General features: G+C 46.7%; 1 protein-coding gene across 1 annotated transcript in view; it reads left to right on the top strand.

The window, feature by feature from the left end:
- Nucleotides 1–9,358, top strand: part of ANAPC2 (anaphase promoting complex subunit 2) — a 492,733-nt gene extending 483,375 nt beyond the window's left edge. Inside the window, exon 14 of the mRNA XM_030206193.1 lies at nt 8,821–9,358. Within this exon, the coding sequence (XP_030062053.1) occupies nt 8,821–9,033 (213 nt within the window). The 3' untranslated portion in view covers nt 9,034–9,358. The remainder of the gene's footprint in view (nt 1–8,820) is intronic.
- The last annotated feature ends 5,019 nt before the right edge of the window (nt 9,359–14,377 follow it).

Below are 14,377 nucleotides of genomic sequence, written 5' to 3'. Positions count from 1 at the left end.
GCCTAGGCCCAGCCAAAATCTGTTGTCTGGCTACGCCCCTGGACTGGATGAGAGAGCACTAGATGTGGTGTATTTATATTTTAGCAAAGCCTTTGACACTGTTCTGCATAGATGACTAACAAATAAACTTGGTGCCCTCAGTATGGGCCGTAAAGTGACTGACTGGGCTAGGAACTGGTTAAGTGGAAGGTGACAGAGGGTAGTTGTAAATTGAGCTCATTCTGAGGAAAAGGATGTTACCAGCAGTGTGCCGCAAGGTTTGGTTCTTGGGCCAGTTCTTTTTAACATTTTTGTAAGCAGTATTGCCTTAGGGCTGTCTGGTAAGGATTGCCTCGTTGCAGATGATACCAGAATCTGCAATAGGGTAGGTACCCTGATGGTTTGGATAACATGAGAAATGACTTAGCAAAGCTAGAGGAATGGTCTGGAATTTGGCAGCTTAGATTTAATGCTAAAAAATGCAGGGTCATGCATTTGGGCTGCAAAAACCTAAGGGAACAGTACAATTTATGGGGTAAAGAACTTTTGTGCATGAAAGAGGAGTGGGATTTTGGTGTGATTGTTTGTGATAATTTTAAGGTTGCCAAACAGGTAGAAAAGGCAATGGCAAAAACTGAAGGATGCTTGGGTGTATAGGGATTGGAATGGCCAATAGGAAAAAGGAGGTGATGATGCCCCTGTATACAACTCTGATGAGACCTCATTTATCATTTAGAATATTGTGTACAACTTATTTTGGATATCTAATATAATAATTCTCACCTCCAATGTTCTGAAGCTGACTCCTTGGCAGTGTGGCAGTGAAGCCGTGTAGCGTTCGTAATTGCCCCGCCCTCGAGCGAACTCTATATAGTTGCCAGGGAAAGAAACGCAATGTCAGAAGGAGAAGGGACCAACCACAGGCAATCGCTCTCAGTTTCCGCAAACAGGAAATGAGGGAGGGACCAGAGGAACAGCTGAAACCACAGCCAGTCTGAAGCAGTGTCTGTACTTGCTACACTTCAGTGTTGGTGGCTGAGCAGGAGGTAAATCTTTTTAAATAGCACACCTCCTCCTTGCACTCGCAGGCCACAGACGCAGAGGGAGGGAGGCGCTGGGTGGCGGAAATCGGAGGAGAGGGGGGTGGCACAGATAGAGGGGGGGTCCTGAGACAAGAGGGAGGGGGTCCTGAGACAAGAGGGGGAGGGGGTCCTGAGACAAGGGAGAGGGAGAGGGAGGAAGGGGTAGGGAGGGAGGGGGGTGGGGAGAGGGGGGAGGAGGAGGGGGTGAGGGGGGAACAGGAGGGGGGAAGGGGGCCCTGGGACTTTGCTAGCACCCATTTCCTTTCTGTTCAAAATGGGCCTCTTTTACTTGTATATATATATAAAGTTAGGAAGTTAGTCAAATACCATTAAATATTTTACCATCCAACATTAATTTTAAATTAAATACATTCCTTCACTGGAAACCATTATATATTATTCACGAAAGGGGTAGTCCAGCCATCTTTATTCCTCCAAAAATCAACTCATCTCTTTGGTCTCCAGACTGTGCTGTGTCTAAGAAATAAGATGGGAGAGTTGGAATATATTGCACTAAATGAAAAATTGGATATAATAGGCATTACTGAGACCTGGTGGAAGGAGGATAACCAGTGGGACACTGTCATACCGGGGTACAAAGTTTATCGTAGTGATAGGGTGGACTGGACTGGTGGAGGGGGGTAGCATTGTATATTAACAAGAGCCTTGACTCAGATAGATTACAAATTCAGCAGGACACAACTAACTAACTAACTACTAACATTTCTAAAGCGCTACTAGGGTTACGCAGCGCTGTACAATTTAAACATAGAAGGACGGTCCCTGCTCAAAGAGCTTACAATCTAAAAGACAAGAGAACAATCTAAAGACAAGTGTACAATCTAGAGGACGAGTGAACAGTTAATCTGATAGGGTGGATAGATTGGGACATTCTATATTTCTCAAGCGGTTAGGCGCCAAAGGCAGCATTGAAGAGGTGAGTTTTAAGCAGAGATTTGAAGATGGGTAGGGAGGGGGCATGGCGTATGGGTAAAGGAAGATTGTTCCAGGCATAGGGTGAGGCAAGGCAGAATGAGCGGAGCCTGGAGTTGGCAGTGGTGGAGAAGGGTACTGAGAGAAGGGCTTTGTCCTGTGAGCGGAGGTTACGGGCGGGAACATACGGGGAGATGAGGATGGAGAGGTAGCGAGGAGCCGCAGACTGAGTGCATTTGTAGGTAAGGAGGAGGAGCTTGAATTGTATGCGATATCTGATCGGAAGCCAATGAAGTGATTTGAGGAGAGGGGTGATATGAGTATATCAGTTCTGGCGGAATATAAGACGTGCAGCAGCGTTCTGAACGGATTGAAGGGGGGATAGATGGCTGAGTGGGAGGCCGGTGAAGAGTAAGTTGCAGTAATCAAGGCGAGAGGTAATGAGAGCGTGGACGAGAGTTCTGGTGGTGTGCTCAGAGAGGAAAGGGCGAATTTTGCTGATGTTGAAGAGGAAGAAGCGACAGGTATTGGCAGTCTGTTGGATATGCGCAGAGAAGGAGAGGGAGGAGTCGAAGATGACTCCGAGGTTGCGGGCAGATGGGACGGGGAGGATGAGGGTGTTATCAACTGAGATAGAGAGTGGAGGAAGAGGAGAAGGGGGTTTAGGAGGAAAGACGAGGAGCTCGGTCTTGGACATGTTCAGTTTAAGGTGACGGTTGGACATCCATGCCGCAATGTCGGATAAACAGGCCGATACGTTGGCCTGGGTCTCCGCGGTGATGTCAGGTATGGAGAGGTATAGCTGGGTGTCATCAGCATAAAGATGATACTGAAAACCATGAGACGAGATCAGCGAGCCCAGGGAAGAGGTGTAGATTGAGAAAAGAAGGGGTCCAAGGACAGATCCCTGGGGAACTCCAACAGATAGTGGGATGGGAGTGGAGGAAGATCCATGGGAGTGTACCCTGAAGGTGCAGTGGGAGAGATAAGAGGAGAACCAGGAGAGGACAGAGCCTTGGAACCCAAAAGAGGACAGCGTGGCAAGAAGTAAATCATGATTGACAGTGTCAAACGCGGCGGAAAGATCGAGGAGGATGAGGATGGAGTAGTGACCTCTGGATTTGGCCAGAAGCGGGTCATTGCAAACTTTAGAGAGTGCCGTTTCTGTCGAGTGCAGAGGGCGAAAACCGGATTGAAGTGGATCGAGGATGGCATGAGAGGAGAGAAAATCAAGGCAGCGGCTGTGAACGGCGCGCTCAAGTATTTTGGAGAGGAAGGGTAAAAGAGAGATGGGGCGGTAGTTGGAGGGACAGGTAGGGTCAAGTGAAGGTTTTTTGAGGAGAGGTGTGACAACGGCGTGCTTGAAGGTGTCAGGGACAGTTGCAGTGGAGAGAGAGAGGTTAAGGATGCGACAGATGAAGGGGGTGACAGTATGGGAGATGGTGTTGAGTAGGTTGGTGGGGATGGGATCACACCCTTGAATCATTGTGGGTTGAAATTCCATGTATAAAAGGGAAAAGGACGGTGATAGGAGTGTACTACCATCCGCCTCGCCAGGATGAGCAGGTAGAAGCAGAAATGATAAAAGAAATCGGAGACGCAAACAAAATGGGCAATGTGATAATAATGGGTGACTTCAATTATCCAAATATAGACTGGGTAATTGTAACATCGGGACACGCTAGAGAGGTACAATTCCTTGATGAAATCAAGAACAGCTTTATGGAGCAGCTGGTGCAGGAGCCAACGAGAGAAGGAAAAATTCTAGACTTGGTCCTTAGTGGAGCGCATGATCTGGTGAGGGACGTTATGGTACTGGGGCCGCTTGATAACAGTGATCATAATATGATCAGTTTTGATATCAACTTTGAAGTAACTATACACAGGAAGTCAAATATGTTAGCGTTTAACTTTAAAAAAGGAGACTATGATAAAATGAGAAGAACGGTTAAAAAGAAACTTAGGAGGGCAACTGAGAGGGTAAAAACTGTACAACGGGCATGGAAGCTGTTCAAAAATACCATCCTGGAGGCCCAGGCCAAACATATTCTGCGAATTAGAAAAGAAAGACGGAAGTCCAAAAGACAGCCAGCGTGGTTGAAAAGTGAGGTGAAGGAAGGTATTAGGGCTAAAAGAAACGCCTTCAGAAAATGGAAGAAGAAACTGTCTGAAAATAACAAGAAGCAGCATAAGGAGTGTCAAAGCAAATGCAAGGCGCAGATAAAGAAGGCCAAGAGGGATTACGAAAAAAAGATAGCATTAGAGGCAAAAAAACATAGCAAAAATCTTTTTTGGTATGTTAAAAGCAGGAAGCCGGCAAAAGAATCGGTTGGGCCGCTGGATGACCGAGGGGTAAAAGGGGCGATCAAGGAAGATAAAAACGTAGCGGAGAGATTGAATGAATTCTTTGCTTCGGTCTTCACCGAGGAAGATTTGGGTGGGATACCGGTGTCGGAAATTGTATTTCAAGCAGACGAGTCGGAGAAACTTACTGACTTCACGATAAATCTGGAGGACGTAATGGGGCAGTTTGGCAAACTGAAGAGTAGCAAATCTCCTGGACCGGATGGTATTCATCCTAGAGTACTGATAGAACTGAAAAATGAGCTTGCGGAGCTACTGTTAGTGATATGCAATTTATCCTTAAAATCGAGTGTGGTACCAGAAGATTGGAGGGTGGCCAATGTAACGCCGATTTTTAAAAAAGGTTCAAGGGGAGATCCGGGAAATTATAGACCGGTGAGTCTGATGTCGGTGCCGGGGAAAATGGTAGAGGCTATTGTCAAAAACAAAATTACACAGCACATCCGAGGACATGGATTACTGAGACCAAGTCAGCACGGCTTTTGCGTAGGAAAATCTTGCCTAACCAATTTACTTCAATTCTTTGAAGGAGTAAACAAATATGTGGACAAAGGGGAGCCGGTTGATATTGTGTATCTGGATTTTCAAAAGGCGTTTGGCAAGGTACCTCATGAAAGGCTACAGAGGAAATTGGAGGGTCATGGGATAGGAGGAAATGTCCTATTGTGGATTAAAAACTGGTTGAAGGATAGGAAACAGAGAGTGGGATTAAATGGGCAGTATTCACAATGGAGAAGGGTAGTTAATGGGGTTCTTCAGGGGTCTATGCTAGGACCGCTGCTTTTTAATATATTTATAAATGATTTAGAGATGGGAGTAACTAGCGAGGTAATAAAATTTGCTGAGGACACAAAGTTACTCTAAGTCGTTAACTCGCGACAGGATTGTGAAAAATTACAGAAGGACCTTACGAGACTGGGAGAATGGGCGGCTAAATGGCAGATGACGTTTAATGTGAGCAAGTATAAGGTGATGCATGTGGGAAAAAAGAACCCGAATTATAGCTACATCATGCAAGGTTCCACGTTAGGAGTTACGGACCAAGAAAGGGATCTGGGTGTCGTCGTCGTCGATAATACACTGATACCTTTTGCTCAGTGTGCTGCTGCGGCTTGGAAAGCGAATAGAATGTTGGGTATTATTAGGAAAGGTATGGAAAACAGGTGTAAGGATGTTGTAATGCCGTTGTATCGCTCCATGGTGCGACCGCACCTTGAGTATTGTGTTCAATTCTGGTCGCCGCATCTCAAGAAAGATATAATAAAATTGTAAAAGGTGTAGCGAAGGGCGACTAAAATGATAGCGGGGATGGGACGACTTCCCTATGAAGAAAGATTAAGGAGGCTAGGGTTTTTCAGCTTGGAGAAGAGACGGCTGAGGGGAGACATGATAGAGGTATATAAAATAATGAGTGGAGTGGAACAAGGTGGATGTGAAGCGTCTGTTCACGCTTTCCAAAAATACTACGACTAGGGGGCATGCGATGAAACTACAGTGTAGTAAATTTAAAACAAATCGGAGAAAAGATTTCTTCACCCAACACATAATTAAACTCTGGAATTCGTTGCCGGAGAACATGGTGAAGGCGGTTAGCTTAGCAGAGTTTAAAAAGGGGTTAGACAGTTTCCTAAAGGACAAGTCCATAAACCACTACTAAATGGACTTGGGAAAAATCCACAATTCCAGGAATAACATGTATAGAATGTTTATACGTTTGGGAAGCTCGCCAGGTGCTCTTGGCCTGGATTGACCACTGTCGTGGACAGGATGCTGGGCTTGATGGACCCTTGGTCTTTTCCCAGTGTGGCATTACTTATGTACTTATGCCTCAGGGTTCTTCTCTGTCTCCCATTTTATTTAATGTCATGATGGCATTTTTAGGTAGTTTATTTGAGGAAAAAGGGTTTCATTCCTTTATTTATGCTGATGATGTCACAATTTACATCCCTTTCATAACTGACTTTCAAGACATTTTGTTAATAGTCAAATCGGACTTAGACCTGATGGCCTAGTGGTTAGAGTGGTGGACTTTGGTCCTGGGGAACTGGGTTCGATTCCCACTGCAGGCACAGGCAGCTCCTTGTGACTCTGGGCAAGTTACATAACCTTCCATTGCCCCAGGTACAAATAAGTACCTAAGCCGCATTGAGCCTGCCATGAGTGGGAAAGCGCGGGGTACAAATTAAAAAAAAAAATTAAATAGAAAAAAAAACAAAATTTCTGGTCCTCACTAATCCTTTTGATCGCACTCCTTCAGATAGTTTTACAATTTACCAAACCACCTATCCATTGGAATCTACACTAAGAATACTAGGATTGTAGATCGTCACCTAACATTTGAACCACAAGTATCAACTGTTGTGACTAAATCCTTTAAAATCCTATGGCAACTGAAAAGAATTAGATCCTTCTTTTCTAAAGAGACTTTTAGACTCCTGGTGGAGACGCTCGTTTTATCTCAATGCAGTGCAATGCAATGCAATCTACGCTGGTTGTTGGGAACTGTTGTTAAAAAAAAAAAAACCTCCAAACTGCTCATAACACTGCAGTTTGATTTGACTGTAAAGTCTCGCATTTTGAGAGAGCGTTACCATTACTATCTAAATTGCATTAGCTCCCAATAAAAGCTAGGGTCACTTTCAAGCTTTGTATACTCATCTTCCAAATATTGTATGGTATGACGCCTGACTATATGCAGTCTCTTATTGAACTTCATCCACGTAATGCTGTTCTTGAGGCTAGATATTATCTAATACTTTGATATCTGAGTTGTAAAAAAATTGTCTACAAATCTGTTCTTGAAGCAGGATTTTTTTTATCAGTGCAGAAAATTTTGGAACTCCTTGCTGTGGATATTACACGATCAATCAGAGGTCAGCGTAATTACATGAAATACTGTAAACTTTTAAATACATTCCTCTTTTTAAAAAAATTTCTAACAGTTGAAAATGAACTCCCTGACTAGTCAACTGTTGGTCACTCTTTGCTCTACCAAATCTTTGTTTGCTTTGTTATTGATCCATTCACTGTTTTTATTTTTTTATTTTACTATCTATTGCTATATATTTTGTACTGTAGTCATGTTTTATGTTCACCTTTGTGTACTTTATAGAAACATGACAAAATGGCCCATCCAGTCTGCCCATGCTCTGTAACTCTTAACTCTTCCTATTCCTAAGCGATCCCACGTGCTTATCCCATACCTTTTTAAATTCTGACACAGTCCTCAAATCCACAATCTCCACTGGGAGGCCATGCCACGCTTCCACCACCTTTTCTGTGAAATAATACTTTCTTAGATTACTCCTGCTTATTCCCTCTTAACTTCATCATATGCCCCCTCATTCCAGAGTTTCCCTTCAGTTGAAAAAGGCTCACTTCCTGTACATTAATGCCCTTGAGATATTTAAACATCTCTATCATATCTCCTCTCTCCCTCCTCTCTTCCAGCATATACATGTTGAGGTCCATAAGCGTGACCCTATATTTTTTGTGTTCAAGACCGCTTACTAATTTTGTAGCCGCCCTCTGGACCGACTCTATCCTGTTTATATCTTTTCGTAGGTGCGGTCTCCAGAACTGCAAACAGTACTCTAATTGGGGCCTCACTAGAGACTTATACAATGGCACTATCACCTCCTTTTTCCTGCTGGTGATCCCCCTTTTTATTCACCTAAGCATCCTTCTGGTTTTGACAGTTGCTTTTTCTACCTGTTTGGAAGATTTAAGGTCATCAAACACAAGCACCTTCAAGTCCCGCTCTTCCTTCATTCACTGAAGCACTGCATGACCCTGCATTTTTTTAGCATTAAATCTTAGTTGCCAAATATCAGTCCATTCCTCCAGCTTTGGCAGGTCCTTCCTCATGTCATCCACACCCTCCAGGGTGTCCACCCTGATGCAGAGTTTAGTTTCATCCGCAAAGAGACAAACCTTACCAGACAGCCCTTCCACAATATCGCTCACAAAGACGTTAAAAATTATTATGATGCGATTATTCTTTGTTAGTCACAATTAATTCAGGTTGTTTGGGACAATGTGGGGTATAAATGTTATAAATAAATAACCAACTTAGCTGCTGTATTTTGTAAAATCTAGAGCCTGTTAATATGTTTTGATTGGTAGGCCTAGCAATGCTGTATTTTAGGTAGTGCAAGTGAGGAATACCATAGCTTGGGTAACCAGTCAGACATGCTTACTCTTGATCAGTTATCATTTAATATGTTAAATCTTGGGAACAGACCATATGGGCCTGAGCTCCATAGGGCTATGTCCAAAATCTTTTAGGTACCTAGTGGTGCTTTTGGTCTTAGAAAAATAGACAACTTCTTTTTCTTAGGAAAATGACACAGATTTTGAAAGAGTCCTTGTCAGTGTTTTACCAGCTTGAAATTTGTGTTGTATATTTTTATGTTGGTTTGGCCCTGTATTTGAAATTGTCTGTTTTGTCTCCTCTCTGCAGCTCTTCTGGACCTATATCCAAGCAATGCTAACCAACCTGGAGAGTCTGCCATTGGAAAGAATTCATAGCATGCTTAAGATGTTTGTAATGACTGGCCCTATAGTGTCAGAGATTGACACACAGGAGCTGCAGAGCTTTCTGCTCAAGAAAGTCAGTGACCAGCAACTTGTCTACTCTGGTGGTGTCTATCGACTTCCAAAGAACTGCAGCTAGAGATGTACAAGGGTAACATGTGGGTACACAGATTGAACTCTATCAGATCATCAATAATTCCAGTGATTATCACACCAATACACCAGTAATGTGGATATGAAGGCTATGCTCTATCACCTCCTCAATAACTCCTACCAGGATCACACTAGGATAGCAGTAGAACATAGATAAAGAGACTGCGTTCTCTCACTTTCCCAATATCTCCATCAAGAATCCCACCATGATAAAGTTAACCTATGATAAATAGATTGCAGCTAACCATGTATTTGGTCTTCTCATTTTTTCTGTGTAGCGAATACCTGTAGATGCTACTTGATCATATGTTTTTCTCTGAGGACAAGCAGGCTGGTTGTTCTCACGAATGGGTGACATCCACGGCAGCCCCCAAGATCGGAAATCTACCTAGCAACAAAAGTTTGCTAGAGCCTTCGATCGTGCGCGGCCATCAGGTTCCTGCACATCGCGCGAGAACCCCGTCAGTTTTTTCTTTTTCTGCGGTAGAGAGTGGTTGTGTTAGCCGTCTGTCTCTGTGCCCTGAGAAAAAGCCTTCGTTTTGATCGCAAGTTTTCGTGCTTTTTTTTTCTTTTTTCTTCGTTTTCTTTTGGAAAAGTTACAAAAAAAACCCATTTCTGGTAGTTCCCTTATTTTTTAGAGTTGGGCCCTATTAAGTTTTCTTTCGCTGCCGTCACGGCCCCTTTTGGGCTGCACGTTCGCGTTTCTCTTTTTTGTGCCCTTTTTTTTCCTGGCACCATCGCGAATTTTGACTTTGCCGCCACTATTTTTCCGTCCATGACATCAAGGATTCCCAGCGGCTTCAAGACGTGCGGTCGGTGCAGCTGGGCAATCTCAGGTACTGATCCCCATTCGTGGTGTATCAAGTGCCTTGGGCCCGACCATTGCCCAGACGTGTGTAAGTTGTGTCTTAGCCTTAAAAAGTGGACATAGATGTCGAGACAGGCTCGGCGGGAACATCTGTTTGGAGCCTTGCCCAGCACTTCGGCGTTGAGGTCAGCGGCGTCGACATCGGCACCGAAGATGGCATCGACATCGGGAGAGCAGGTAATACCTGCCCGGAGACCACCGCACGCTGGGAGCAGTGAGCCGTCGAGTGGGTCTCCACCTGTCTCGAAGGTTCCTGCTGAGAAGGCTCATCGGGACCGACCACTTTCGAACCTGACCCCGAGGAGGCGTGTGGATTCCACGTCCTCCTCGTCGGTACCGAGGAGTACCGATGCCGTGCATCGAGCGAAGGCTAAGAAGTATCGGCATCAATCTCCTTCTACCCATGGTACCGGGAGCTCTGGGGCGTCGAGGGACTCGGCACCTGAGAAGCGTTGACGCCGGGAGGCCCGCTCACCCTCCATCCAAGAGGCGTCGGTCTTCGGACAGTCCGGTACCGCCTCCTTGCTCTGCACAGGTTCTGCCTCCGGCTCCTGCACCAGCCCCATAGCCTTTCCCGGCAGACACTCTGGATGAGCGCCTCCGAGCCATTCTTCCAGGTCTCTTGGAGGGACTGCTGCGTCAGTCTGTTCCGGTACCGAGGGAGCTTGCACCTTTGGTACCGTTGATGGAAGCGGCAGCTGGCTCTGTGCCTGTGGTGCGGTCCCCGATGCCGCTTCCGGCTTCGGCCTTGGCTACCACCCAGGTCGACTCCCCGTCGACATCGCCGCCGGCACGGGAGTCGACTTCTCAACGTTGTCATCGAGGACATGGTTCCTCGGAGTCGAGACGGGCCCGGTTTCGGACTGCAGTTCATGAACTCTTGTCCGACACTGAGGAGGATGCCTCATGTGGAGAAGAGGAGAATCCCAGATATTTCTCTTCTGAGGAGTCTTGTGGTCTTCCTTCTGATCCCACTCCTTCGCCTGAAAGGAAACTTCCCCCCCCCCCCCCTCCCGGAGAGCCTTTCTTTTTCCTCCTTTGTGCGGGTAATGTCTGTGGCTATTCCCTTCCCAGTGGTATCTGAGGATGAGCCCAGGGCCGAGATGTTCGAGGTCCTGGACTATCCTTCACCACCTAAGGAGTCGTCCACTGTTCCTCTGCGTAATGTCCTTAAGCAGACATTGGTGAAGAACTGGACAAAACTACTATCTAATCCCACCATTCCCAAAAAAGCTGAGTCCCAGTATCGAATCCATGGGGAGCCTGAGTTGATGAAGTCGCAGTTACCTCACGACTCTATGGTTGTACCCCCGGGACGAGAATCTAGAACTCTGGACTCTTTTGGGAGGAAGGCCTATCAGTCCTCCATGCTTGTCTCCAAGTTTCAGTCATACCAGCTCTACACGAGCATCCACATGCGGAATAATGTCAAGCAACTGACGGACGGTGGATAAGCTCCCTCCGGAGCACGCCAGGCCTTTTCAGGAGGTGGTCAGGCAGCTGAAGGCGTGTCGTAAATTCCTGTCCAGGGGTGCTTACGACTCTTTTGATGTTGCATCTGGAGCCGCTGCACAAGGTATAGTGATGTGCAGACTCTCAAGGCTGTGTGCCTCTGACCTGGACAATAGAGTCCAGCAGCAGCTGGTGGATGTCCCTTGCCGGGGGGATAATATTTTTGGCGAGAAAGTCGAGCAAGTGGTCGAACAGCTCGATCAGCGGGAAACCGCTATGGACAATCTCTCCCACCGGGCGCCTTCAGCATCTACCTCATCAGGTAGACGTTTTTTCAGGGGAAGATGGAATGCTCCCTATGCTTACAATAAGCGTAGGTACAATCCACCTTCTCGACAGCCTTCTCAGGCTCAACCCCAGCACGCTCGTTCTCGTCAACAGTGTTTGCCCAGACAGGCCCCTGCAGCTCCCCAGCAAAAGCAAGGGACTCTCATAACCTCCGACCGGTGGGTTCTTCAAATAGTCCGGTTAGGGTACTCCCTCAATTTGATCTCCAGACCTCCAAATTGTCCACCGGGAGCTCAGTCCTTTAGCTTCCAGCACAGGCAGGTACTTGCAGAGGAACTCTCCGCCCTTCTCAGCGCCAATGCGGTCGAGCCCGTACCACCAGGGCAAGAAGGGCTGGGATTCTATTCCAGGTACTTCCTTGTGCAAAAGAAAACGGGGGATGCGTCCCATCCTAGACCTAAGGGCCCTGAACAAATATCTGGTCTGAGAAAAGTTCAGGATAGTTTCCCTGGGCACCCTTCTTCCCATGATTCAGAAAAACGATTGGCTATGCTCTCTGGACTTAAAGGATGCTTATACACACATCCCGATACTTCCAGCTCACAGGCAGTATCTTCGATTCCTTCTGGGAACACAGCACTTTCAGTATTGTGTGCTACCCTTTGGTGTCGCATCGGCGCCCAGGGTCTTTACAAAATGCCTGGCAGTTGTTGCAGCGTTGCTACGCAGACTGGGAGTGCATGTGTTTCCTTATCTCGACGATTGGCTGGTGAAGAACACCTCAAAGGCAGGAGCTCTACAGTCCATGCAGATGACTCTCAAACTCCTGCAGCAACTCAGGTTTGTTATAAATTACCCAAAGTCCCATCTCATTCCAGTTCAACAACTAGAATTCATAGGAGCTCTGTTGGACTCTCAGACAGCTTGGGCCTACCTTCCCGAGGCGAGGGCAGACAATCTTCTGTCCCTGGTTTCCTGGGCCAGAGCGTCTCAGCAGATCACAGCTCGGCAGATGTTGAGACTTCTGGGCCACATGGCCTCCACAGTTCATGTGACGCCCATGGCACACTTTCACATGAGATCTGCTCAATGGACCCTAGCTTCTCAGTGGTATCAAGCTGCAGGGAATCTAGAGGATGTGATCCAACTGTCCACTGCAATTCACAATTCCCTTCTCTGGTGGACAATTCGATCCAATTTGACCTTGGGACGTCCCTTCCAAATTCCTCAGCCTCAAAAAGTGCTGACCACGGATGCATCTCTCCTGGGGTGGGGAGCTCATGTAGATGGGCTCCACACTCAGGGAGCTTGGTCCCTCCAGGAATCAGGTCTTCAGATCAATTTCCTGGAGTTGCGAGCGATCTGGAACGCTCTAAAGGCTTTCAGAGATCGGCTGTCCAATCAAATTATTCAAATTCAGACAGACAACCAGGTTGCCATGTATTACGTCAACAAGCAGGGGGGCACGGGATCTCGCCCCCCTATGTTGGGAAGCCGTCTGGATGTGGCTTTGGGCTCGCCGTCACATCATGTTTCTCCAAGCCACATATCTGGTGGGCGTAAACAACAGTCTGGCTGACAGGTTGAGCAGGATTATGCAACCTCACGAGTGGTCGCTCAGATCAATCACAAGGTCCCTCAATTCTGTTCCAGACTTCAGGCCCACAACAAACTAGTGTCAGATGCCTTTCTCCTTCATTGGGGGAAGGGCCTTCTGTATGCATATCCTCCCATACCTCTGGTGGGGAAGACTTTGCTGAAACTGCAGCAAGACTGCAGAACCATGATTCTGATTGCGCCCTTTTGGCCACGTCAGATCTGGTTCCCTCTTCCTCTGGAGTTGTCCTCCGAAGAACCGTGGACATTGGAGTGTTTTCCAACCCTTATTACTCAGAACGAGGGGGTGCTTCTACATCCCAACCTTCAGTCTCTGGCTCTCACAACCTGGATGTTGAGGGCATAGAGTTCGCTTCCTTGGGTCTTTCTGAGGGTGTCTCCTGAGTCTTGCTTGCTTCCAGGAAAGATTCCACTAAGAGGAGTTATTCTTTCAAATGGAGGAGGTTTGCCGTCTGGTGTGACAGCAAGGCCCTAGATCCTCGCTCTTGTCCTACACAGACCCTGCTTGAATACCTTCTACATTTGTCCGAGTCTGGTCTAAAGACCAATTCCGTAAGAGTTCAGCTTAGTGCAATTAGTGTTTATCATCAACGTGTAGAGGGTAAGCCTATCTCTGGACAGCCTTTAGTTCGCTTCATGAGAGGTTTGCTTTTGTCAAAGCCCTCTGTCAAACCTCCGCCAGTGTCATGGGATCTCAATGTCATTCTCACCCAGCTGATGAAGCCTCCTTTTGAGCCAGTGAATTCCTGCCATCTGAAGTATTTGACCTGGAAGGTCATTTTCTTGGTGGCTATTACTTCAGCTTGTAGAGTCAGTGTGCTTCAAGCCTTGGTAGCCCATGCTCCTTATACTAAATTTCATCATAACAGAGTAGTCCTCCGCACTCACCCTAAGTTCTTGCCAAAGGTGGTGTCGGAGTTCCATCTGAAGTCAATTGTCTTGCCAACATTTTTTCCCCGTCCTCATACCTGCCTTGCTGAACGTCAGTTGCATACATTGGACTGCAAGATAGCATTGGCCTTCTGTGTGGAGCGGAGAAGCCCCTTCAGACAGTCCGCCCAAATGTTTGTTTCTTTCGACCCCAACAAAAGGGGAGTTGCTGTCG

The sequence above is a fragment of the Microcaecilia unicolor genome, chromosome 6 (genome assembly GCF_901765095.1).
Source record: "Microcaecilia unicolor chromosome 6, aMicUni1.1, whole genome shotgun sequence".
NCBI lineage: Eukaryota > Metazoa > Chordata > Amphibia > Gymnophiona > Siphonopidae > Microcaecilia > Microcaecilia unicolor.
The sequence above is the reverse complement of the archived record's forward strand: the minus strand, read 5'-3'. Positions and strand labels throughout refer to the sequence as shown.